Source organism: Falco biarmicus, chromosome 1 (genome assembly GCF_023638135.1).
Source record: "Falco biarmicus isolate bFalBia1 chromosome 1, bFalBia1.pri, whole genome shotgun sequence".
NCBI lineage: Eukaryota > Metazoa > Chordata > Aves > Falconiformes > Falconidae > Falco > Falco biarmicus.
Window position 1 is genome coordinate 32,974,404 of NC_079288.1, and position 26,460 is coordinate 33,000,863.

At 46.6% G+C, this 26,460-nt stretch overlaps 3 protein-coding genes across 7 annotated transcripts; 2 read left to right on the forward strand and 1 right to left on the reverse strand.

Annotated features, from left to right (window-relative positions):
* The first annotated feature begins 105 nt into the window (after positions 1-105).
* USP30 (ubiquitin specific peptidase 30) lies at positions 106-13,864 on the forward strand. 3 transcript variants are annotated; one of them, XM_056348423.1, is made up of 13 exons: positions 106-254; positions 528-637; positions 1,521-1,703; positions 2,925-3,028; positions 3,852-3,950; positions 4,643-4,685; positions 4,931-5,025; positions 5,736-5,795; positions 6,915-7,001; positions 7,616-7,696; positions 8,677-8,896; positions 9,579-9,687; positions 10,787-13,864. In XM_056348423.1, the coding sequence occupies exons 1-13, from the start codon at positions 184-186 to the stop codon at positions 11,049-11,051; spliced, it is 1,527 nt and encodes a 508-aa protein (XP_056204398.1). In that variant the 5' UTR covers positions 106-183; the 3' UTR covers positions 11,052-13,864. The 3 variants fall into 3 exon arrangements, with proteins under 3 accessions (XP_056204398.1, XP_056204481.1, XP_056204568.1); XM_056348593.1 differs by having other exon boundaries at positions 122-442; XM_056348506.1 differs by lacking the exon at positions 7,616-7,696.
* Positions 13,865-14,896: 1,032 nt separating this feature from the next.
* Positions 14,897-16,569, reverse strand: ALKBH2 (alkB homolog 2, alpha-ketoglutarate dependent dioxygenase). Of its 2 annotated transcripts, none has more exons than XM_056349756.1 (3): positions 16,279-16,569; positions 15,523-15,721; positions 14,897-15,379 (listed from the first exon to the last, which is right to left on the reverse strand). In XM_056349756.1, the coding sequence occupies exons 1-3, from the start codon at positions 16,484-16,486 to the stop codon at positions 15,070-15,072; spliced, it is 717 nt and encodes a 238-aa protein (XP_056205731.1). In that variant the 5' UTR covers positions 16,487-16,569; the 3' UTR covers positions 14,897-15,069. The 2 variants fall into 2 exon arrangements, with proteins under 2 accessions (XP_056205731.1, XP_056205820.1); XM_056349845.1 differs by having other exon boundaries at positions 15,237-15,379; positions 15,666-15,721.
* A 106-nt stretch (positions 16,570-16,675) lies between these two features.
* Positions 16,676-21,854, forward strand: UNG (uracil DNA glycosylase). Of its 2 annotated transcripts, XM_056326305.1 has the most exons (7): positions 16,676-16,842; positions 17,425-17,625; positions 17,707-17,802; positions 18,966-19,063; positions 19,481-19,569; positions 19,821-19,999; positions 20,512-21,854. In XM_056326305.1, the coding sequence occupies exons 1-7, from the start codon at positions 16,753-16,755 to the stop codon at positions 20,650-20,652; spliced, it is 894 nt and encodes a 297-aa protein (XP_056182280.1). In that variant the 5' UTR covers positions 16,676-16,752; the 3' UTR covers positions 20,653-21,854. The 2 variants fall into 2 exon arrangements, with proteins under 2 accessions (XP_056182280.1, XP_056182279.1); XM_056326304.1 differs by lacking the exon at positions 16,676-16,842 and having other exon boundaries at positions 17,033-17,625.
* Positions 21,855-26,460: the final 4,606 nt, after the last annotated feature.

The window sequence follows — 26,460 nt, forward strand, 5'->3', positions numbered from 1 at the left end:
CTCCCTGAGGGATCTACGTGTCCCCCCCTCCCCAGCTCCGAGCTCCCCCGGCGCAGGCCCCGCCGCTGCCCGTCGCTAGGGGCGGCCCCGCGCCACTTCCGGCGCCCGCCGGGCCGCCCGCCCGTGGGAGCCCCGGTTCCGGCGGGGCGCGGGTTCCGGCGCGGCCCCGGTTCCGGCGGGGCCATGCTGCCCGGCCGCGCTGCGGAGCCGGACGGGGCGGTGCGGCGCTTGCTGCGGGCCGGCGCGGCTGCCAGGTCAGCGGGGCGGGGGGCCGGGGGCACGGGGGCGGGGGGCGGCCAGCGGCCGAGGACTGGCCCTTCCCCAGCCCGGGCACCGGGAGCGATACCGGGGGGGGGGGGGGACACAGGGACGGACACACACGTTACCGCCGGCCGCCCCCGCCCCACCCCCGTGCCCCTGACCCGCCTCCCCGCAACCTGAGGTAGCGACTCCCCGCGGGGAGGGGAGCGGTTGGTTTGGTGGGGATTTTTTGGTTTTTTCTTTTCTTTTTTTTTTTCCCGTTTCAGGTACAAAGTGATGAAGAACTGGGGCGTGCTCGGGGGGTTGGCGGCCGCGGTGGCGGCGGGGATGTACGTGCTGTGGGGTCCCATCACCGAGAGGAAGCGGCGCAGGAGAGGTAGGGGGGCCCCAGCCCGGCAAAACACCCCTTAAAGTTAATTTTTCTGGGCCTTTCCTGCCTCTCCTGCATGTCAGAAACCCGCCTGTTAATTATTTTTCATGATTAGCTTCTGTACGCTATTTTCCTCTTACTGAAGATAAAATTTTGGTCGCTGTCCTGCTTAGAAATCTAACAAAGTTTTAGAAAAACGTGTCTTGAACAAAGGATTTTTGTGACTTGCATAATGTATTAATTGTATCCATCGACGTTTTTCTAAAATTGTGACAAAAACAGACATATTTTTGTAGCTTGGCATAACTTCATTGCTGAACTGCTGCAGGTAATGCGCTTTATTTTGCACTTTGGAATGCAGAAATAAACATGTTCTTATTTCGTACGAGAGGAGTGAAGGGCTCTTGCCAAGCAGAGCCATACAGAAATCCTGCTGCTTAATCCTGGGCAACCCAGGAGGCTTCACCCAAGCGAGCCGAGGCGTGCAGCTGTGCTGCAGTGACCGCAGGGGCTCCGGTAAACTTGCACAATAAGGGGCTCCAACGCTTAATATCATCACTAAGAGTTTTGCAGTTTGATACGTTAACTTGCAGATAATCCGGAACCGAAGTATTGACAGAAATCCATCCCTGTCAGGAAAAAAAAAAGATTATTTTCCAATGAAAATGTAAAAAAGATTTTACAGCGGTATAAGTCTTGAAGGCCACCGTGTATATAAACACTTTATAGTATGCTGTTGTACGTACCAGGGTCTTCTAGTTTTCATTGGGTGCAAGTACCAAATAAACTGAGATAATTCAATCTTAATACCTAACATAACGCTTGCTACTGAAAAATAGTAAGGTTTTCCTAGACTTCATGGTGTAAACTCTTACTCGTCTATTTCTAGGGCTTGTACCTGGCCTTCTTAACTTAGGAAACACCTGTTTCATGAACTCTTTGCTGCAAGGCTTATCTTCCTGTCCGTCTTTCATCAAGTGGCTGGAGGAATTTACAGCACAATACAAGACGGACCAGAACCAGGCCACTGAGCATCAATACTTATCGGTCACTTTGCTGCGTCTCCTCAGAGGTACTTCAATGTTTTTGTGTTGCGCTAAACTAAGAAGAAAATATTTAGTATAAATGTTATCGTTTCTAGCCTCCTTTCCTGAAGCAAGGAAGCTCATGTGGTCTTGTATGAAAAAAATTCCCTCTACTAACTTTGAACTCATTGGCCAAGTTCAACCAACTTTCACAGAGGGGTAGAGATCCAAAAGGTAGTAAGTTACTGTACCGAGCCTGAGCAACGCAGGGCCCAACTGCATGTGTTCCCAGAGCCGTTTGTTTCTTGGCCAACAGCTGAAAGGTTTCAGGTTTTGTTTGACTCGCCTGGTGAGCAAGAAGCCGCCCCCCGGCATTGCACACATTGCTCCAAAGAAGCTGTTTGCCAGCAGGTTGAACAGATCTGGCAACAGAGGTGCTGAAAATGTGGTTACAGAAGCCATTGCCACAGGCTTTAATGTATTTGCTCATCACAGAGTATTAATGGTTAAAACAGTATGAATACAGACTCAGTATAATTGAAGAAAAAGGAAAATATTATAATTAAATGGGCAGTCAGAATTCTGTATAAAAGAAGAATGCATTATAAAATAACGTCTTTTTTCCCAAGCTTACTATTTTACCAAAAATATGGACTATCGAATGAGATTCTTCTGTGCTCTTGGATAAAAATGTTAAAGCCTCTAAGCCCGACTTGGTAACTGGTTTCAGATTTGCCTCTGTGCTAAATTCATGTATCTGTTACATCCTATTTAGGCACTCAAAATGTTTAAGCAATCTGTTGGCTCTCACAGGGCTTTGTTTTAAAGGGAATCCACTGGAAGTTCTCCTGTCTCAGGATGTTGTTCATTTTAAAATTGTGCCCCTTAAGCATGTACATTTAGCTGGTGTAAGGATGATGGGGCATTAATACTGGGGTTTCTGTGACATGCAAAGTACCAACTTTTACCCAATGCACCAGTAAAAAGTCATCTTTCCAGACAGTGTTTATATTATTTATTCTCTTTGTATCAGTTGAGAAACCTTTCACTTTATGTATGAGATGAGGAGAATATATGCAGTCAGCCTGAGTCAGACAAGAACCATAATTAATACATACTAGCTTGATGGTATCTTAATCAAGAATAACTCCACTGTAATCGATTATATGATGCTTAAGTAACATCCAGTCTAAAATAAACAGATTTGTGTTCTAACTGTTCATTGTGGCTCTTTCTCTTTCTGACATTTTTAAATGCAATGTCTTTAGCTTTATCCTGTCAAGAGGTAACAGAAGATGATGTCCTGGATGCAAGCTGCCTGCTAGAAGTTTTAAGAATGTACAGGTGGCAGATCTCATCATTTGAAGAACAGGTGATTACAGAATTCAAGTTAGACTGCCTGATACATACGTAGTGCTTAGATACGGAATAACAGAAAAGTGAAGCTGTGGTACTAATAGCCCTGAGGGTCAAAACTGAATCTTCGCTGTAGCAAAAAGTTTGCTTTCAAATGTGAAGGAAAAGAACCATGTGACTGATGAATGGTGTTTTCAGTTTGCTTAGATATTTGTCATGGAAACCCTGGCTGCTTCAAAACCTCATACTTAATTACCTTCAGATTTGGTACAGTGGAGCCAGTAGTATTAAACCAGCACAGATACAGCCCAAACTTTGCTGTAGATAATGGGTCTGTGCTAACGTGCCGCTCTGCTTGGAGGGGTGGACTCTGCTAACGTTTCCAAATTCAGTTACATGTAACATACAAGATTTCTAATTCTTGTTTTTAGTATTTTCAGCCCCTAAGTGTGGCTGGTCAATGAACTCTGTTATCTCACTCGGAAGATACGACTCTATCTTTTATATTTCAAGGCCAAAGCAAACAGCGTAGATTTCAATTAGGCTTTTACTGAAATCAATATTCTTTTCTTCTCCAAGTATTTTAGTTTCTTGTGAGTTTATATGGCCCAGAATATTTTCAATAATGTGTGCTGTTGCAAAGTTCAGCTTCGTAGAGAAAGCTTTTTGGGAAAACTGCAGCAGATGCACAAATTATTACTATTAATACATAAGGTGAGCTCTAAGCAATAATGTTTCCTTTCATTTCCTATTACAATGACATAGTCATATGTGTACCGGTGTATATTTGGACGTTATTTGCTTTTGCTTCCTCTAAGTCTTACGCCTCTATTTGACAGGATGCTCATGAACTATTTCATGTCCTTACTTCTTCATTAGAAGACGAACGGGATCGTCAGCCACGTGTGACACACCTGTTTGATGTGCATTCTCTGGAGGTAACTTCTTTACCGATGTTACTTCATTATCAGAGGTTTCCATAGCCTGCCTAGATTCCTAAGTGTGTCAAGTATAAAGTGTTTAAAACCTGGAGATGTTTTCATTATGTTTATGAAGCTGTTCTTTAGTACTCTGATATAAATTAATAGGTCAGGCAGTCTAAAGGTTAAAAAATGTTTTTCATGAGTGAATGTATTTGACCTTACAGTGATCCCACCTTTATGAGGGCTTTTGCATTAGTCCATCTAAGCAGTTACTCTTATCTGTGAGAGCTGACACATGAAAGAGGTTTGAAAACTGCAAAATAGACATTAATAGAATAGTCCACATGGAGATGAAATTTATCTTATCCTCTGGTTTAGTGCCACACTTAATGTAGATGGAAAGTTTCTCATCTTTTTTTGTCTAAAATATATACAAAAGGTTTATAAAATCTCTTAGGCTTTTACTTTAGTAGTCTGAGGCAGAGAATTCTAGAGATTAATGATTCATTTCATTAGAAGTGTTCTTTTTGTCAATTATAAATCTGTTGCATACCAGGTTTTTTGGCCTTCCTCAAATATAAAGAGACGCTAAAACTCCCACAGTTTTTCTAATATCGGAAAAGCATAGTAGAGATGAAATAAGAACATATTTAATACTTCATGGTTTCTAAGGTAGAGTTAATGAAACCTTTTATCTTCCTCTGTAGCAGCCAGAAATAACCCAAAAGCAAATAAGCTGCAGAACAAGAGGTATGCTTTTTTCCATTCTGAAATATGGATATTCATAGTGTAGTCGCTTTGTTTATTAATTGATCTTTGTCTGTATTGGACTGAAGTGCATCTCTTCAGCTGTAAAAAAAAACCCCATTGATTATTTGTTATTGGGACAGAACGTGCCTTAGAGCAGTTACTTTTGTTACTGTGGGCCAAAAATGTGGAATTATAATCAATACACAGATGTATTGAAAATAAAAGTTGAAACTTTTGTGTTTCAGGGTCTCTTCCCCCTGTGTCAAGTCACTGGAAATCTCAGCATCCTTTTCACGGAAGGCTGACCAGCAACATGGTTTGCAAACACTGTGAACACCAGGTAACACATAGACAAGAAAAAGAATGTCTGACACTCAGAGCACAATCTGAAAATATCATCCCTTGTTTTTGACATGGTTTAAGCTCCAAAGGTCTGCAGGACTGACTGACAGCTTAGACTGTTACTTTTTCAGGTACTTTTTATGGCGTTTGTGACGAACAAGAATGTATCGCTAAATACACTGATGCATGATCCACTTTGTGGGGATAACAGCTGTCTAACCAGACAGAATAATAGCTGTCTTACTATATTTAGTATTCAGTACCACAGCTATCATATACTGAAAATCCACTCACGTGGGTAGCTTTTTAGGACTAGCTATTCATTCAGCACGCAGTACTGAGATTGCACATGTGCAGCCAAATTAAGTTGTGGTCTAGTTATCTGGAGTAAGGAGGTGAAGATAACCTGGATAAAGAAAAAAATACAGAAAGTCAATCTCATTTGTAGATCAAACCATAAGAGTATGTTTAGTACTTTTATTTTCCCAAACCTTGCAGACAAATTTAAGTGGGCAGGGGCAGCTTCAGCAGAAAGAGGCTAAGTAGCACCTTGTACCTAGGGTTGGGGAGAGCAGGTGGTTTTGACCTTATTCCACCAGATAATTGTGGACAGCAGAGAGCATATGCTCATCTTGTGTGAGGCTGGGGGGCGTGTTTGGGACTGTTACAAATTTTAGCTTGCTGGAGACATGAAATATTCTCTTGCAGAGTCCTGTGAGGTATGATACCTTTGACAGTCTCTCCCTGAGCATCCCAGCAGCTGTGTGGGTATGTATGATGCGTGATCCAGCCAGTCTGCGTGTTGCCTTATCGTGGCTTTCTCTTCATTAGTCCCTTTTGAAGATGCTACAGCCTAAGTGTAAATGAGTAGCTATAGCTCATTTTTTTTTGCCTTTTTATAAATGGTCCTGCAGTGCTAATACAGTACCTTATCACTAATATGTTGGTGCAAATTACCAATTAGTAAAACAAGCATGACTTTGCTGACACTCATAGAACTTCCTGTTTCTCCTGGTGTAGTATTTGGTCCTTTCTGTGTAATTTGAACAGACCACATCATATCCTGAGGGCTGTTTCTGGCAGTCTGGGAAGGTGACCTCCAGGAGCTCTTGTCTCTGTGGTGACAGTACACAAGTTACCCAATACAGGCTTTTGGATCAAGTTATTTCAACTGGGAATTGTCTCAATTTCTTTTTGGCTCTCTGAAAAACTTCAAATGACAAAATACTGTCAGTTTTGGGGGCAAAACGTGCAGGACATTTTTCAACTAAATGGTTTGTCACTTAATGTCTGCTAGTGATTTGCCTTTCCAGACAGCTAGCAAGACTTGCACTCAGGGAAACTCTGTCTCCTAACAACAGAATATGCTCCTGAACATTTAGGATTGGGATTTGGACACATCTACTCTTTTGTGTTTTATTTTGTACCATCATTGAAGATTATGCCCTTCATACTTGGCAGTATGTAGTACAGTCTGCAAAGAAGAATAGGAAGGAGTGCCTACATTCAATTAAATGCAGTATTTCGCCTATGTAGAGGGTCAGCATGCATAAAATGACTCATGAAGTGCTGGAACTTCAGAGAAAAATAGTAACAGGGTCAGGAATCTGTAGTTTAAAACTCCACTAAAGGAATGACACAGGGAGTCAGCTATTATTCTTACCTACAGGCTGCAATGTTTTCTGTGTTTAATCCAGGCTAAAGAAGAATCCCCATAGTTAATTACATTATCAGTGTTCTATACTCAAAGCCATTTAGTCAGTTTTATCAAAAAATAAGTCTGCAATTCTGTAGTTTCTATGGCAGAAACTATGAAAAATCCTTTCACAAAATTAAGTGGTGTACACCCTAAAATTAGTGTAAATAATTCTGGTTTTTCGTACTAAGGGTCGTCCTATGACGCTGGACCACTGCCTCCATCATTTCATCTCCTCTGAATCTGTAAAGGATGTTGTGTGTGACAACTGCACTAAAGTATGTAATTTTAATGTATATAACCTTCTAGGTCAGTTTTAAGCTTGCTGACAGAATTCTACTGTCTACAGACAGTTTTCTGCTCCTTTCATTGTGACTGCAGGAAAGCCTCTAGCCTGCCTGGGATTTCTTACATTTAAAATGGGAGTTCTTAAGAGAATATTTTGAACCTTTATTTATCACTACTATTACAAAACTTAAATACATTTTATTCTGTAATTACCGGGTATTATTTAGATAACATCTGGGATATTTTTTTTTGCTCTGGTATTTTAAACAGCATTTAAGTTACCTGTAATTTGATGATGGCACAGAGCCAAAGTAGCTTGTTTGAAAACCAACAGAAATGGTATGTGACTACACATAAACCTGGAGACTGGGCTTGTTCTGTAAATGCTTGTTTCTGCATGATTTTTGCTTTAGCATTCTGATTCATTAGGATAGGGCAACAATTTTTAGGAAAGTTCCTAGAAAACTGTAGGTGTAATTAATGTACTGAGCATAGTTCCAGGTAAGACAGTTGCTTTTGTCTGCAGTGTGCAGAGCTGCACTATTTTGTCTAATCTGATACACCAGGTAACCAAATGGCTTTATTTTTTTCCCTCTGATTTCAGATTCAGGCAGAAGGGACTCTGAATGGACAGAGCATAGAAAACCAGAGAACAACATTTGTTAAGCAATTAAAGTTAGGAAAGGTGAGGCAAGCTGCCCCTCCAAATCTATTTTTAAATCCTATTATACAGTAATTTCTTTCTTTGATCTCTTTGCTTGATGTCCACTTCTTGCTATTAAACTACTTCAGTGTTTTACTTTAAAGAGTAAGCTTGTTTGTCAAATATTTGTAGGCATTGAGGCCTCAAATTCAGCAAAACATCAAACTATAGCTTAAAGAACGAGTATTCTACTGATACTCAGCAAAACACTTAAACCTGAGTTTGGCTCAGTGGAAGTTCATAGGTCTGGCATATACAGTGTTTGTAGCATCTTTAGCAACTGCACATTTCAAAGAAATTTAAAACGTTCTAAATACAGCTAGTTTAAACAAGTGGATATGGTGTTAAACATCAGGTGTGATTTATGTGAGAAGCTCTTCTTATTTTTTGCTCTGTAATCATATAATGCAGAGCACAGCAGGGCACTGGTCAGTAATTAAGAGCCTCAGGTGCCATTAATAATAATACTATGTACTTATTGATAGAGGTTAACCCTGGCATGACTTTGAATACCAGGTGTTTATAACTACTTGACCTTTTTTCCCCGGGCACTCTCACTGTGCAAAGCCATTACTTACCAAGTATTAGCAAATATCTTACAACAACACAGTCCAACAAATTCCAATCTCCATTTCTACCTCTCAGATCAACAAGCTAGATGAGGTTGACATGTGTGTTCCTAAAAAGCTCACCTGTATTTTTATTGACTTTTCTTCCATTTGGAGAAAACATTAGCTATCTACCCTACTGCCCCATGAGTGAACAGTAGTGGTGTTATCAGAAATCTCGAGAGAGTTGTTAGTGTCATGTCTTAGGGATACTACTGCCAGTAAACTTACACGCAGCTATAGTAGCATGTAAGTAGACTTACCAGTGCCATTAGTATGCTTTCAACTTGAACAGCTGTTTTTTCTCGCTGAAAATGTATTTTGATTTTCCTTTTCTATGGAATATTGCTGAAGCTCCCTCAGTGTTTGTGTATCCACCTGCAAAGACTGAGCTGGTCAAACCAAGGCACTCCTCTGAAACGTCACGAACATGTACAGTTCAATGAGTTCCTGATCATGGACATCTACAAATACCGCATTCCTGTTCATAAATCAAGACAGAATGAGCTGAATCAGAAAAGCTCTGAAGAGACAGCGCCAGGAACAAAGGATGGGATAGCAGTAAAACCTTCAGGTATTTATTTTGAAAATAAAATCTATCTGATATTACAACATTTCAGTAATAAAACATTCTAATCTGCAAAATGAACGCAAAAGGAGTTTTGATTTGAATCTGTGCAAAGAGGACAGGTAGAAATCCCTTTCCCAGCAAGCATTAAGATACCCTGTTCCAAGTTCATAGTTCAGTTTTGATAATTTGATCCTACTAAATATTACAAAATACCCAAAACAGACTTACAAACAAACAAAAAAAAATCCCAGACAGCATAGAATACTCATGTTTTATGTCCAAAGGATGAACGGATGAACTCTGTAAGTCCTAGTGATTATCTTGTTAGTGATCTCTTAAGGCTTCCGGACAAGCATAGAAAGAGTGCTGGGAATGGTGACTTCTTAAAAAACAATTAGAAAATCTAGCTGTAGTAGGTCTGTCATTTAGGCAGCTGAATATACTGTTTAGTTGGGATTTTGTGAACATGATCATTTTCATATTTGTGTCATGTAAAAGCAATTTCCGCTGGCTTTGGCTATTATGCTCTGCATCTCTTAAAGGACTGTGATACGTAATGAATTAAAATAAGGAAAAGACCTTCTTATTCTGTGATGAAAGGTACTACAGGAACAGAAGCACTGTTATTAACAATACTAATAGTCACATTTAAGTTAAAATACTGAATGTCTACTTTCTCTTACAGATGCAGAACAGCCACCTAGTACTAAAACGCTCTTTATGAATGGTGCCTCCTCCTCCTCATTTTTAATGTCCTTGGGAACTTTTCCACTTGCTGCATTCCCTGAATGCAGGTAAGTTAGAAATTTGTACCCCATCTTAATTTCCATCCCTTCAGATTATGTCTTTCTTTATTCTGTCTGCATTATGAGGCTGCACAGTCACAGAATTCAACATCCATCCTAGCTCCTGTGCAGAATTTTTTTGCTTTTTTTCTTGGATGATTTTTAGTGGTTATCTTCGGCTCCATTTCTCTCCTAGAAAAGGGAGTAGAGCATATTACAAGCAAAACTCAAAATCTCCTTTCCCTGGTTCATGGTGCAGTAAATAATCCTTCTGAATAGCCATAATCTTATTCTTGATGTTTTGCTCTACTCCTTCATTTGATTTTTTTCCTCTTATTTTGAAGTGAAAACTATTGAAAGAAATCCATAGATCTCTGACAGATTGTTTTTCAAACGTTACATTTAACAAGTTTGATATAAGTTGCAGCTGCCACAATTCTACTTCATAAATCAGCCTTGATGCTTCTCCTGATAATCTCTTTTCTTGGCCTTTGAGAACATCCACTTACTTTTGTGCTGGTGACCAACATATAGTTAGTTCTGTACCACTTCTACCTGCCACTGCGTATTTTCCCAGTGGGGAAGACAATTCCCACAGTCACTGTGTGAAATACGAAGCCTGGAAGCGGTTTGTGCCAGATGTTTGTTACAAAGACAGTTGTAGAGCAAGTCCTTGAAAGTGCATCTGTTGTTACCTGTGGGTTACCTGCTGCCATTTCACCTCTTTCCAGTTAAAAGCATATTATTTTAGAATAGTTTTTCGTTCCAGTAACAGTGCTTTAAGAACTACATACCGACACATTGGTAGGTTTGATGGAAAACGCTATTGCAAAACTAAAGGTGGTTAAGCTGTACAAAATGTAGTAGCTCTCTGCAGCATAAACTTTTAAAATAAATGGTTTGGTTTTCTCAATAATAGATTAAGGCAGCACTGCAGCAAAGACCTGGTATACAGAAAAGTAATTGTGAGACAGTGACTGTCTTATGGAGCCATCTATTTGCTCGAAAAAGAAATTGCAACTGAAGACAAAGCAACTGGGGCTGCTTCTGGTATGTGTGCAATCCATGAGGGCTGCTGACCCTTTCCTTTTTCTCCTTTGTCCTTCAGTTCCCCCGTGTACCTTTACCGTCTGATGGCAGTTGTAGTTCATCACGGAGACATGCATTCTGGACACTTTGTGACTTATCGCCGCTCTCCACCTTCTCCTAAGAACCCACTCTCTGTCAGCAGTCAGTGGCTATGGATTTCAGATGACACCGTTCGCAAAGCTAGTTTGCAGGAAGTCCTTTCTTCTAGCGCTTACTTGCTTTTTTATGAGCGTGTTCACTCGAGGGTACAGCACCAAAGTGTGGAGTTGAGGGCTGAAGAGTGATTCAGAGAGAAGGACAAAAACTGACAAAATTCCTTTAATGAGATCTACGCTGCACCTCCTGTCTGTTATGCAAATAACCCACCATGAGCCCTTTAACCTTCCCCTCTATGGCAATGGCTGGCTCCTGCTGGGAGTGGTGTTTCGTACCAACATTACGCTACCCAAAGTTGGCCTGCTAACATCGTGCAGTCCAAAGTCTATCTGTATTAGAGGAGCATTTATTCTGTTAGGTGATAGTTTTGTCAACATCACAGCTCTGAAACAGACTTCCCAAGGCTGTATTCCATATTCTGACACCTATGTGAATTTTCAGAGAGATGCTTAATCCTATACCTTTCACTGCAGATGTTTCTGAACAGGAGAGCCCCAGAAGCAGTTGATGGGAAGCTACTGTTATCAAAGGCAATGAATTTAAGAAACAAAGTGCCTTGAGCTTATTTGAATACCTACATTACCATTGTCTGAGTCCACTGCGTGTTTGTTGCATTCTGGTAAATGTCTCAAGATAACGGGATGAACTACAAAATGGAATCAGATTTCTCTTGGTATCCCAGCTAATAAATGAAGTAAGGCATCTCTGCATAACATGCACGATCCAAAAAAAGACTTCCCTATTCACATAATTTTCCTAATATTTTAGTTCCTTATACATCACAGAAGTATTTCTTCTGATTCAAAGTGCAGTTTCTTTTTTCCAGGAGAAAAGGTAATTTTTTTTTTTTAATCTATGAAGAGCTGAGGCCCTGATTTATTGCTCGGTATCTTTGGAATATAACTGAAATCAAAAGACATTTGCTAGCAATCAGTATTATAATTTCCTTAGTCACTATGAAACTGTTGAATATGGTTGCTTGTAGTATCGACTACAACTTTTAATGCTGTGATTTCAAGGCTACTGTAATTGGTGTTCTCGACTTGCCCGTCCTGTTTTAATGCTGAAAACTGCCATTTCTCACCAACCATTCAGATACATGCTGTCTGGCTTGCAGTTGAGCTTTAGAGCTTGTACCGGTGGTGATCGTGAGCTGAGATGTAGCAACCCCAAGCATCCTCATTAAGTGAACAGTATACGTGATCGGGACTGGTGGGCACCTGCCTTGCAAAATAGTACAGCAGTCTGGAAAGGCTGGTGTCACTGCATTAGATACTGATTGCCACATAAATAGAAGTAAGGTGTACTTTGCTGCTCTAGATTGTTTGTGTAAAAAAAATAATAAATTCCAAACAAAGTGCTGGTGGGAGAAGCAGCAAAAATCATTCTTTTGACTGCTTTTAAATTACCAGGAATAAAGTATGTAGGCTATTTTTAGCTCTTTTCTATCCTTGTAAGCTTGGAGGAGTAGAGTGTAATTCATCAGACAAGCTTTTTCTGTGTAAAACAGCAACGGAGTTTTCAAATGATAACAGCCGTATTAATAGGGGTTTTTAGGGCAACTTTGTACCTCATGTATTTATATTGCTGCCCAAAGCTCATAGGTGTTCAGAGTTCCTTAATGGGAGGCTCAAAACCAGCCAAAATAGGAGCGGTGATGGATATATATGCAAAATTACACAACTCCTCAGTCCAGAGTATGGATCACAGTTCCTGCTCCAAGTAATACTCGTAGTATGTAAAATAGTCTTTATAAATCCACTAACCTACTAGCTCCTGAGAAGTCTCCCCCTCTCTGCTAGGCTAGCAGTAGCATGGTTTTAACCTTTCTATTTTAAGTTATGGAAAAACAACAAGAAAAACAAACAAACAAAAAAACCTAGAAAGATTCAAAATGCAAAAGATGCCCTGGCCGTTGAACTAAGACCTAATGGCCTTGCCGAAGATGAAAGCCCTCCATTCTGGGCAGCACAGGTGTGCAGCAGGAGCTCTGTAAAGCACTGCTGGGTGTCATCTAAGAAAAAGACAACCCAATATCGTGCAAAGTACTTGTTCCAGCAAATCTACCATTTGTACCTCAGAACTCCAAACCATTTCCACTGCCAACAGTGTATATTCTGCAATACCTGTTCTCAACAGGATCTGTTTAGAGTTTTTAACTGAATTTTTGAGGTGTTCATCTGAACAGGTCACTTTAGAAAGCAGTAATGCTGGAGCTGGGTCAGAACATACACACATGGTGGACCAAGTCTTAAATTTATCAGCTTGTAACAGGGACATAAAGCCGCATATTACTGCAAGCTTGCACGTTCGATGTATTTTTCTTTTGTGTTGAGCTGTTTTCCAGTAGGGGCTGGTTTGATGAGAAGGGAAGTGCAGTCGCTGTACGACACTGATAAATTGCTCAGTTTCACTCAGCTGCAGATTTACACTGAAAGCTTCCTCAAGGGCTGTAAAAATGAGGGGGGGTGTAGTCAGCATTTGTTCTAGCCTTCACTGTTAGGAAGGAGTAGATTGTCTTGGCTTAGCCCTCAGTGTGAGGAAGGGAGCAAGTATCAGCACTTCTGTCCTGGTCCTGAGCTGTGCTAGATCCTCCCAGCCTCCTGTGAGCATCCAAGACCTCTGCAGATGTTTGCCACCCAGCCCTCACCTTTCAAAGTCATTTGGCTCTGTGCAGGCATGTGAGGCTCATCAAACACTGTCACTTGTTACTCATAGGCTTCCATGGTGGAGAAAGTATCAATAAAATGTGAAGGGTTAAAAACCATAAGACCGCCAGGATGACATCTCTGTGTTTGGATTATTCTCGTCTTTTGTGCATTATTTAAAAAGGTATGAAATTCTAGTCAAACCACTGCACTGCTGTTTGAAGTTGCATTTTCACTTCAGGGTATTTTTGTAACTGTACAGTAGCAATAAATGAACAAACTTACTAGAAAAAGGTAGCTGCTCACGTGTGGTAATGTCTTGAAACAAAGACCAAGCTATAAGCCAAACTGCATTTGGTATATGAGACAGAAGCAGCATGTTACATTATCTGCATAAGAAGCATTCATGCAGGAGCTCTTTGTGCTACATAACAGCATTTTCTAGTAGTGGCAGAGGGGAGGGAAGTACCAACTCCACATTGTCTAAACAAACCTTAATTCCATAGCCCTAACAGACCTACCACTGAAGGATAGAGCCTATCACTAATTCAGATGCTTGTAGCCTGGCTACACAGAGATCAGTTCACATTCTCTGTACTTACCTTTCCTTGATTCTGCAAGACCTGTTGGTGACTTTGGACAGTCTTTCCTCATTTCAGCAGAATTCACTGTAAGCATGAAAGGTGATGGCTTTCAGGTAGTCAGAATGGAATCCCTAGGGATAATTATTTAGAAAAACGGATGGTCTCAGAAATTACAGCCTTTCACACTGTGTTTTCCATCTAAATGGTGCAACCCAGTCTTTCCCCAAAAGGTCGTTTTATGCTGCCTGGTTTCTGTACAAAGGATGTGAAGACCTCTCCCTGTGCAGTAGCACCTTGCTTCCTCTTGCACCACCATGCTACTGACTGGAAGAACCCAGTCTCGCACATAAGCAGAGGAACATATGCAGAGAAAAGTCATTGTGACTGTAAAACATGCAGCCAGCCATGCTGCACTGACTATATTCATATCCGGGCACTCCTCATTTTCATTTGTATTTTACTTTTAAAAAACAAGCAAACTGTAGCTCACTGACAGAGTGTACAAGAAAGTGTCACCTGTCGACCAGTACAGGCTTTAAATGATTACATCATAAGCTTTATAGTATTTATCAACTGTTTTGCTGGTATCTCAAGGATATAGAGTATTTTGATCTTTTTTGAGAACTGGCTAGATTAAGATCAGTTGAGAACTTGCTCCTGAACAAAGCAAGGCTGTTACTCATCAAAAATACTTAACAGCAGGACTACAGCAACATTTCAGAGAGAAAGTATTTTTGGCAGTTACGATCAGTAGTCGCAGTCTTTATTAGCAAGTTACTGAGTACACTATTGCCTCCCTTGGTTTAATTTGCTCATCTGGTACCTTGGATCACCAACGACTGTTTGAAAGAGAAATTGACAGTTACATCTTTGATTTTCAGAGCCAAAAGATCTGGCGCTTGATTGCTGAATATTCACTTCTTGCCTGTAGTCATCACTTTCCGAAATGTGAGGTTGATTCTTGGGGCAAGCACGCTCTTGCGGGTGGGCAGGCTGTGGTACCAGTACACATTGGTGGGGTACTTCATCATCAGCAGGCTACCATGGGCCAGCTGCAGTTTGATGGGCTTAATGTGGCGCGTTGCATTTTTCCCTCGGGAATCACAGTGCCTGAAAACAAAGTCTCTGCAAGCTCCAAAAGACACGGATGCAATAGGACTGCGTGGAACCAGTTCTCTCTCATCATCTCGATGTTCGCCTATGTGGTCTCCACCATCTTTATATCTGTGCACAGAACAAATTAGTTAGTTCTTCTACCAACCCAATTAAATGTCAACCGACCTCTCAGTGACCTGCCAACAGTGCTGCAAAAGCGACTCTTTCATTTGAACACTAAGTTGCTTGATGCCATTGGAAATGAGACGTACCTGTTAATAAGAACAAAATTAAAAGTATGTCCTGTGTTCGAAGTGATGCGGTCTCTGATACGGTTGAGAACTGGGATCCACGGCTTAGGAGAGAAGGTAACGCCTGAGTAAGTGTATGTTAAGTCAGGGTCTCCATAGGTTACCTGCTTCCTTGGAATGTTGTGCCATTTACCAAACACATGCAATTTTGTCATTTCACCTGTTTAAACAAGAAAGGAGAAGGATCAAACCCAACTCTGTATTACCTCTGCACATTCCAACATTCCCGATTTGGAGCTTCTGTGAATCTCCAGTGGGACAAGAAAAATGATGCTTATGGCAACCCAAAAGCTGCCATCGGTCTTCAGGTGTTTCTGTCCCAGCAAAGCCTTTGACACTCAAGTTTGACACTGAATTCCCTCGAATGGGACGAACAGGACTAGCACCTTCATATTCTCTTCTTGATTTAATTTGACTGGGCAGATCTCATACATGACATCCACCAACCAAGTCCCGTCACCGCTCCAGGATTACCCTGGGGTCTTCTCTTAAAACGTGAACGAAACCACTTGACAAATGCTTCAAGCTAAGCCAGAGCAACCCTGCAGGCTCAGACCTGGGCTTTTTCCTCCCTTCTTAGGGCCACATTCTGCAAACACCAGCAGCCCGCAGCACCCTCCCAGTCACCAGGCAGCTCCACCCAGCCCAGGGCAATGGCTGGGGGGCTTGGCCTGGAGGGGGGACACACTGGGGACCGGCTCCCCCGACGGCCTTTACCTTGGAAGTACTCCACCTCCTCCTCCAGCTGTTGGAAAAGCGCATCAGCCTCGGCCTTGCCGAAGAGGAGCCGGTAATCACAGCTCAGGCCCTCGGCGCGGATCTCCTGCCAGGGGGGCTGCCCCGCGGCGGGCCGCTCTGCCCGGGGCCTCTTCCCACCACCGTCCCCCACCTCCCCGGGAGGGCGTTTGACCACGTATCGGTCCATCGGAGGCCACGAGAGCGGCGTCACCCCCTCCCCCGACAGCAAGGCCTGCCAACCCTGAAAGAGCCAGCGACGCCTCAGAGGCCGCGGGAAAAAATAAAAGGGGGGGGGGGGGGGGGGCGCGCCGTGAGGCGAACGCGCATGCGGAGTGCCGCGCCGCTCCGCCCTCCGGCAGGCCCCGCCCCTCACGCAAGCGCGCGCTTTTGGCGCCAAATCGCCTCATCCCACCCGCGCGGGACTTGCCGCTGCCCCTCGCCCGCGCCGCTGCCATGATCGGGCAGAAGACGCTGCACTGCTTCTTCAGCGCCGCGCCGGCCAAGAAGCGCGGCCGCTCTCCAGATCCGGCCGGCGACGCTGAGGTAGCGGGCGGGGAGCTGGGGTCGCCGGCGGCCCTGGGGCAGGGAGCGGGAGGCGAGGAGCGTGGCCTGGAGCCTGGTGGCGGCTGTGAGGGGGGAGGCTGGTGGCGGCTGGGGCTGAGGGGCTGGGGAGGGCCGGCGGGCTTTAGCGGGGGGGGGGGGGGGGGGCGCGTACCGCGCGGCCGCTTCCAAAAACCCCGCGCTGCTGGCACGCCTGACTGGCCTGCCCAATGGGCGCTGAGAACCGCCGCGTCGTCACGGTTGCTAGGTAGAGCTCTTCCTCGCTAGCGGCGGCAAGTCAATAGGGAGGAGCGGGCTCCTTCGCCTTGGCCAATTGAGAGCCGGAGTTTGGCTTGTGGGCGGGACCCGCGGAGATTGGCGGCCAATGGGGACGGGCGTAGCGCTGTTTTGCCGCGAAATAGCCGCGTGCGGCGCGGTCGTGCTGGAGCCGCCCTGCGGAGGGCGGTGCGTGGCGGCAGCATGGTGGCCGCTCAGCTCCTGCTGCTGGGCCTGCGGCCGGGCCTGTGCCCGCTCCGCTCTGCCCCGCTCCCGCTCGGCAGCCGCCTCCTCTTTCGCCATTACCAGGTGAGCGCCGCGAAGAAGGCGAAGGCGGCGGGGGATGGGGCGGGCGGGGCCTCGCCGCTGAGCCCGGAGCAGCAGGAGCGCATCCGCAAGAACAAGGAGGCGGCATTGCAGCGGCTGGCCGAGCGGAACGTGCCCCCGGGCTTCGGGGAGAGCTGGCGGAGGCAGCTGGCCGGGGAGTTCTCCAAGCCCTACTTCGTGGAGGTGAGAAGGCGGGGAGAGGGGGGGCTGTGCGGCCACCATGCCCTGCCGTGCCTGGGCTGACCCCTTGCTCTTCCTCCACAGCTGATGGCGTTTGTAGCAGAAGAGAGAAAACGCTACACGGTCTACCCGCCCCCTGAGCAAGTCTTCACCTGGACGCAGATGTGTGACATCAGGGATGTGAGTAGAGCTGCAGGTGCTAGCGGAGCTGGGTGGGTCCCCCTGCTGCGAAGGGGGGGAGCGTGCCAGGCTGGGTGCACAGACACATTCCTTCAGTGTTTGGTCTCTTAAAGCTTCAATCCCATGGGATGTGGTGTATGAAAGCACGAACTCTGGTTGTGGTGCAACCAGAGACACTCTGTTGTACAGAGAAGCTCATATTTATGCCTCTGAGCCCAGATACAAATTCCAGCTGTATGTACCACCAGGCTCAGGGCAGAAACCATTCATGCAGTTACATAGCTATATATCACTACAAGCATGCAGACACCTTTTTGATATTAGATAACCATGTTTATCTTACTTTCGTTCACAATACCCATCAGTTCTCTCATCTCCTGCCAGGTCAGACATTCTCCATTCTCCTCTCATGTATCTCTCTTCAGGCATTCTCTGTCTTCCTCTCTTATCTCCCATCAGTAATGGTCAGACATTCTCCGTACTCCTCTCATACATCTCTTGAGACGTTCTCTATCCTCCTCTCCCACATGTGAAAGCTGTTACTTCTTTCATGTAACTTGTAAATCCTGGCTCCTCTTTCATCTCTGATGCTGAAACAAGGTTTCATTGGTTTATTGCCCTTGCTCACCACCAAATTGCCTTTAAAATGTTAGTTGGACTTTTGACCTTATTTTCAGTGTTGCCAAGTTAACGTAGTGCTTTCAGATCTCTTGCATCTTTTGGTTTTTTTAATTGATCTGTAATTAAAAAAAATATTTACAGTGTTTAAAATAATCCTAATGCTAATAAGCTATGTCAAAAGTACCGCAGCAAGTGTGGCGTAATAAAACTAAACCATGAGGAAATAGACTTGGAAAATGCCTTAACAAGGTGTTTTATTGTGACTCGTGGAAAATGTTGGTCTTCTGCACTCAAAATAGCTTCATAATCATAGCAGCAAAGCTGTGGTGATGTGAATCCTTAGTGTTCGGTTGGGACTATGTTCTTTAACTTGTTTATGATGGGATGTCAGTGACTTTGCTTCAATTTCTGGGGTTCTGGGATTTTTTCGTCTGTGTGTTTGTTTTAGGATGAAGCTCACTCTACAAGACTTCCTTCCCCCCCCCCCTTTCTTGGGAATTACATCAATTATAATTCAGTGCTAACAAAGGTCTGCTCTTCAGGTAAAGGTGGTCATTTTGGGACAAGATCCATATCATGGACCGAAGCAAGCTCATGGGCTCTGTTTCAGTGTCCAGAAGCCCGTTCCACCTCCCCCCAGGTATGACAGCACACTATTTGCAAAATCCGTCCTGTCTGCAAATCATTTGCAGTTCTGTGTCACTCATGCCTGTGAGCCAGATAATTGATACAACATGTGTCACAACTATTTTAGAGTTGTGCATTACCTAGAAAAAACATCTCTGTAAAAGCGTAGATAGTTTTGTGTAGTTTGTTGATCTTCTGAAGAGCATGCTGGATGTAAATTTGCATTTTCAGGTGTGCTGAGACCTTCTCATTAAGCTTCTAGCCGGACACACAAAGCTGCCCTGCTTCTACAGATGGCTTTATTATCTTAAAATTATTTAAGATTAAAATCAATACTCTGCTTGCCTAGTGTAAGAGCAGTAAGTGATGCTGTTTGCTTTTATCTTTAAATGTGCATGTTAAAAAATCTCCTGATGGTTTTTGGTTGCAGTTTAGAAAATATTTACAAAGAACTATCTACGGATATTGAGGACTTCACTCATCCTGGTCACGGTGATCTAACTGGCTGGGCCAAGCAAGGTGAGTTAATACATGCTCTAGTGATGTGGCTGGTGTAGGTGGTAAGAAAGCCGATCTAGAAAACAAGCCAGTGGTTGGAAACAGTCCACCTGTGACAGAGAAAATCAATTCTGAGTGCCCGTTGCCTAGGGGTGCCTTAGAATGAAAATGTAATTAATCATTTTTCATGGGAGGCAGGAAAAAAAAAAAGCCAGTTAATACTTTTCTTTTTGATTTTGTTTCATCCTTGGTGTATCTGCTTTGTTTGCCAGGGGTGCTCCTACTCAACGCTGTCCTCACGGTGCGAGCTCATCAGGCCACCTCCCACAAGGAGCGAGGCTGGGAGCAGTTCACGGATGTGGTGGTGTCCTGGCTCAACAAGAACTTGCATGGGGTTGTCTTCATGCTGTGGGGAGCCTACGCCCAGAAGAAAGGCAGCTCCATTGACAGGGTACGGGTTATCTCTCTCTTCCCTCTTGCTAATTATTTTTTTTCTCCAATTGGGTCGACACTAGAGGGCACTTCCCTTACAGAATTGGGGTTTTCTTCCTGCTTGAACTCTGCTGTCAAATTTAGTTGCCCTTCTGTTCCAGCTTAGCCTTTGCCAGACTTAAGCAACAAAAGTGGAGCAAGTGTAACCTTCTGTCGTCAGAAAAGCATCCAGCTGAGGACAGAACTGTTTTTCCAGGAAAAGGCTCGTGAATAAGTATAAAACTTGCTGTTAGGATTACAGCAGTTGAAAAATGGCCAGGGTGTTACTGCTGCTTTACGTAGTCCATCCTCCTCTGCTCGGTGGGACAAAAGTCTCGGTCCTCAAGGCCAGTTCTCTGGGTCCTCAGGCTGGTAGCTGAGGAGGTGTAGGGAGGAAATCACACCTGCTTGGACAGGGCAGAAGCAGCCAGCCTTGTCGGGGGAGATAAGAGCATGCAAATCTAACGAGCAGTTTCCTCTAATGCCTTACAGAAACGCCACCACGTCCTGCAGACGGTTCATCCCTCGCCCCTCTCGGTCAACAGAGGGTTTTTTGGCTGTCGGCATTTCTCAAAGACAAATGAATTGCTCAAGAAATCTGGCAAGAAGCCCATCGACTGGAGAGCGCTCTGAGCAGCGCGTGGGACCTGCTGGGGTCTACTGGTTGGAAACAGCCCCCGTTTCAGGGGTTGTCTTGTTTCTGAATGACTTCTGCTGACCTGAGAATTACTCTTTGGATGTTGATTAAGGGACAAATGGCCAAACTTTCATAGTTGCTGTATTTTTTTAAAAATGTTTTTTGAAGAGCATATCGGACTGTTAGATGGACAATGTCTCTGCCTAGTTTGAAGGAAAGCAAAAAAAAAAAAACCCAAAAAAAACCCACCCCAAAACACCAGCAACTTGCCAGAGTTGTTTTATATTAATTTGTGTTAGTTGTTGTAATGAGAATATCTTTTCAGGCTCTTGAAGGGATGTCGGTTCTTACAGGTGAAGCTGTTCAGCTTTTGTAAATACCCTGCTGTGCCTCCTCCCCCTTCTTCACCTCCTACTGTGCCAATCCAGGTTTCATATTTGGGGGCTGTGGAGCTGGCTGCATGAGAGAAAAGGCAGATGCTTTTGAGATGCTTTTGGTTTTAGCTTCTTGCTACAGATTGAGATTTATTAGAAATACGACCTCTTGGGACTGCAAAGACTATACTCTCAAGGGTTCAAGGTAAATCCTCCCACCCCCAGCATCAGAGAGGAGACCGTGACTGAGGCGCTGGTCGTGCTCTGAGCTTTTTGTTGGTATTTAGAGAGGAAAACCGGAAGTTTTATAGGTTCTTACTGGGTGTGTTAATTGCTTAGATGACAGGTGAGCTTTGATGACCACAAACCTGCTGATGGCAGCAGGGAAGGTGCGTTTGTCAAAATCTGCCAATTGATGGGCTGAGGGTTGCAAATTATTTAAGATCTTTTAAGATCTTAGAGTTTTGTGCTTTGCCTTCATAGGAGAGAATTGAGGTTTCCAGCCACTGTTGAAAATAGTTGTTGGGACTTCCAGGATGAAGGTGAGGTTGGACTTTGTGCTTCTGGGTTTACAGTCTTATCTTTGACTTCTGTAATTCCTTTAATGGAAGTGAAGTGCCTTGCTTGCTTGGAAATTACGTCAGTTTTTATAACTTGTAAACCTTTTATTGGTATTTTCCTCTGATAGGTAACACTAGTACAAGTGAAACTTACACTTTCTGTGGCTGCTTGTATTTGTTTGTTTAGGTTTGGTTGGTTGGTTTGTGTTTTTTTTTCTCCCTGGTTTGTTTGTTTTTTTTTTAAAAAAAATAAAAATTACTTTATGTAGTGGTGTGATCTTACCTTGGTAGGAGCAAAGTGGGGAGGTGGGGGCTGGCTGGGGGGGCTGTCCTCCCTGGAGAGGCAGGGGCTGGCTGGGGGGGGGGGGTGTCCTCCCTGGGGAGGCAAAGCTGCTGCAGCTTGTCCTTTTCCTTGTCCCCCTGTGGCCAGGCACGGGGCCAGGGCACCTTTGTCCCCCAAGGATCGGGTGTCCCAGCTGGCTGTGCCCCGGCCCCCCCTCCCCTCCAGCAGAGGTTGTTCCAGGCTCATTAACAGGGAAATATTTCTGCTTGACGTTACCATCACGTGTGAGAACGCAACTGTAATGTGACCAGGGGACTTGGGGGGCGCCGGGGGCCGTGACACACGTTCGCCCCACAGCACAGCCCTTGCTCCTGGGCTTTTGGCACAGCGTGGACGGTGTGACCCGGAGTCACAGCACGGCTGTGTGTCCCTGCCGGCACGGAGCGGGGCCCGCGGGGCTCAGCACCCATGGTGAGTGGCCCGTTGCCCCCCAGGAAGGGGTTGAGGGGGGCATGGAGGGGCTCAGGACCATCCCTACCTTTGACAGCTGGTAGAGATTCGGGGTTTAAGGACCACCCCTCTCTGCGAGGGGGTGGGTTGGTGGGGCAGCTTCACAACCATCCTTAGGATGCTGTGAGTGAGTGGGGGGGCATTTCAGCCCCCTCTCTATGCCACGTGAAGGTGGAGCATTGCTGTGCCGCCCCCCCCGGCATTCCTCTTGCCATAGCTGTGCCTGTTATGGGGAGTAAAAATAGCTCTGAGCGAGCTGAACCGGGAGGGTCTGGCTTGGCATCGGGGGCGGGGGGGGGGCTGCAGTGTGGGGAGCAATGGGGAAGGGGGTGTTGGTGTTTTGGGGGGCTGCTGCTATAACTCTGGCTGTTGGAAAGCCCTGGGTCCTCTGTGACAGAGGGTCTCCATGCCTCCCCGCAGGGCAGGTGACTGCTGCCGGCTGCCCTGCTCCTGCTGCTGTCGGTGCTGCTCGTCTGGGCCAAAATGTCCAACCTTCAGCTTGGTGAGGAGGAGAAGCTGGAGAAGACCCTGATGGAGCAGCCGATGGCTTCTACCACAGCCAAGCCGCCGACGCGGCCGAGCCCCCTGGCCCCCAACCCGCCGCCACGGGCCAGCAAGGCTGCGGTGGGCGAGCAGGAGCGGATCGCTGTGTACAACCCTGCTGCGCTCCGCCGGCCGGCCCTGGCCAAATTCGTGCTGGGCTCCTTTGATGACAACTCCTCGGAAGATGAGCTGGTAGCCACAACCTTCAGGGCGGGCAAACGGCGCAGCAGCTTGACTGGGGCAGGGGGCACTAACACTGAGCCCCCAGCCACGACCACGCTGCCAGAGCCCGCTGCTGGCATGAGGTACGATGCGTAGGTTTGGGTGGTGTGAAGATGCCCTGTTTGGGGTGGGCAGATGCTTTTTGTGGGTGCATTTCTTTAGGGACCCCATTGCTAAAATTGGGGTGCATGTGCATGTGTGGGTGCTCCTCGGAGCTCCAAATGATGCCCGCATCCTGCCCTCTTTGACTTGGTGCTGCATGGAAAGCCCTTATGCGAAGGTTAATGGCAGCACCCCGGGAAGAGCAGACACCCCGAGCTTTCTGCATGACAGCAATGCCACGTGCACGAGCGCAGCAAGGTCCAGAGGTTGCCCTCTTCCAGCAATTTCGGATGTCCGAGAACGGAGTGGAAAGTGCTTTTACTGTGCGTGGCATTGCTTCAAACACAATCCCCAGTGCTGTGGCCAAATTGCCCAATCGCTCCCATTTTCTCACAGCTTCCTCTCTTCTTTTGCTGCTTTTCTCTGTCCCTGCGCCATCTCCTGGTGCTGGGAAAGGCCACAGCTGTGGTTGATGGGCAAGGGTGCAGCGGGAAGCAGGGATTTTCTTGCGTGGCGAGACAATGTTGGGGTCAGCTGAGGTGGTGAGCGCATGGATGGACAGTGGCGGGTGTTGCTGGTGTTTTCCCTGCACCCACTGTCCTTCCAGCTGTCTGTTCTGTGCGTGAGCATTGCTGGGGGCATTGCACGGGGTGTATGTAAACCTGCAGGCTGGGCTGAGCCTTTTGACAGGGCACCTCCAGGTGCACTCGCGCGTGTATGTGCAGTTGTGTGTGCGAATGTTGTCCTGGATCCCATAAGGATCGGGTCCTGCTGCTAGGGAGGGATGCTAACATGCTCCCAGTATTGCATATGGGGAAGCACAGCATCCCAGGACTGGGGTATGTGGGGTGCTCCTGTGCCATTCCTGCCCTTCCTCTGCCCTTGCAACTACTGCAGCTAAATTATTCAAGGCGGAAAAGCAGCTCTTTGGTGGTTTTGCGAGGAGTTGGTGAAACGTGGATGAGCTTTGTTCCGTGGGCAGCTTTGCACTGACTTTTACCCAGCTCCCCACTCCAGCACAGCTGACGGCCATGATAAATAACTGGAAACAAAGCGCTGCTGCCCAGCTCCTCCTGGCTGCTCTGCTCCCCGTTAAAAATAACAGACCTTTGGCTGTGGGGACGTGTTGTAAAACTTGGCAGCCTGCCGGTGTCTCCTTGCCTCGCTGGGGTTTTGCGTGGTCCCACGCACAGCGCTGCCCATGGGGTATCGCTGCTGCTCGTCAGTGCTTTGACACGGCAGGAGATTCCCAGTGTCACTGCCTGAGTCCTGCTGGAGATGTGTCCGATGTGGTTTGCCGGATGGGATGGGTGTACTGGCACCAGGTTTGTGGTGGGATCTGGGGCTCCGGGTGGGAAGCACAGCCGGCCCCAGCAGAGCTGCCGAGCGGCAGAGGTATGAGCCGCAGCGCGATAAACCAAGCACCGCAGTGCTCCAGCCACTTGGAAAATACCCTGAGTGCATGGAGAGATAGGGACATTTCCCAACATCCCAGGGGTGTTCAACACATTTTCCCTTAAAATAAATGTGCCAAGTGCTACTCGTGTGATATCTGCTTGTTCTGGGGCAGGGGGGCTGGTCCTTCTTTGCGTGTTTATAGCCTACCCATGGAATAACAATCAACAATTCAAAGTCTGGCTGAGTTACGAGGGGGCATGTGAACCCGCTGATTAAAATAGAAAGTTGCTTCAGAGCCGCAGGAAGGCACGTGTCTGACTGCTGGGGAGGTCCCATCCTGCCCGCGATGCGGTGCTGGCGGTGCCAGAGCCTCCTGCGCCAGGTTGGCGTGCCAGGGGGTGGGAGGCGCGGGGGCTGCCTTATAGAGCTGCCGGGGCTGGAGCCCTGCAGAGGGGCTGGCCCGGCCAGCTGGGGATGCACGATGGGCTGTGAAACAAGGAATAGACTCTGGAGAGCATGGAAATACCTTCAGTGGAAAACCATGGTAGGGGTGAGTGCGGCCAGCGGTGTGGGGAGGCGGTTTGGGGGTGTGGAGCAGGCAGCATGGGCAGGATGGGGTCTGATCCGGCGAGGAGCTGCGGCTGCTGTGGCTGCAGGCTGTGCGAGAGCCAATTCCCAAGGCAGCTGCCGGGAGCGGTGCGTCAGGGTCTTTGCAAGGTTTCTCAGGCTCTTTGCAAGGTTTCTGGTAGAGCGCTGCCTGCTCTTCACTCCCCCTTCGGTGACCCTCACACAGCCAGGGTGGTCTGGTCGTGTAGCGGCACCTCCAGCTGCACCCCTCGGAGACCTGGTGTGGGGTTTGGAGGCAGCGATTCCGCTTGCCTTGCGTGGACACCAGGGGAGGATGCTCCGTGCCATCCCGGGTACCCGTTGTTTTTCCTGCCACACACCCCACCCAGCTGGGCTGCTCCGGGCGTCCGCCGGCCGGGAATGTGGGGGATAGATAGAGCGCTGCAATGGGGTGCGAACTGGGAGCTGGGGGGGCTTTGCAGCAGACCTTGGCTGCTGCAGAGGGGCATTTGTGCATATAACATCCCTGGCAGTGGGAGGGAGGGTCTGTGCTCTGTGCTGTGTTTCAGCCCCCTGGGAGAGCTTCCCCGTTCCTCACGCCACGGAGCAAAGCGTGGCACGTTTCCAGCCACAGCCAGGCTGGGAGCAGTGCAGAAGCAGGCATGGTTGTGCTGCGGTGGTAGCAGCATTCTGTACACAAACATACTTCCAAAAAACCCTTAGCAGCTCTCTGCTCCCTCAAATGCAAACCCTGGGGGTTTTGCCCGGTGCGGTGGGGTCTCAGTCCAGCCCTCGTGGCTGCTAATCTGCTTGTCATGGTGTTTGAATCCACATGGACTCACAGCCCCTGGTGTGTGTGTGTGTTTTAATTGCAAACTACGCTCTGTTCACCCCAAATTGCTTGCCCTGTATAAGTCAGCCAAAGCTAGTTTTCCTCTGCGGCGTTGCAGTGAGTGTTAAATGTCCCTGGAGAGATCCCCGTGCGTGACAGGGAGCCGGTAGCGAGGTGAACCCCAACATTCCCTACATGCCACCAGGGGGAGGGGGTTTATTGCTTTCCTTGGAAGAAAGGGCGGATGGAGGGGGCGCAGTCTGGTCGCCAGTGCCCACTGCTGCAGGGCTCCCTGCCGATCCGACCCCCCCAGGGAAGCCTGAGCCAGCAGCAGCACCCGTGGCACCTGGCGAAGGTTTGGTGGTGTGGCCATGGGCTCGCTGATGGCTGTTGCACCCCGCTGCAGGCCTAGC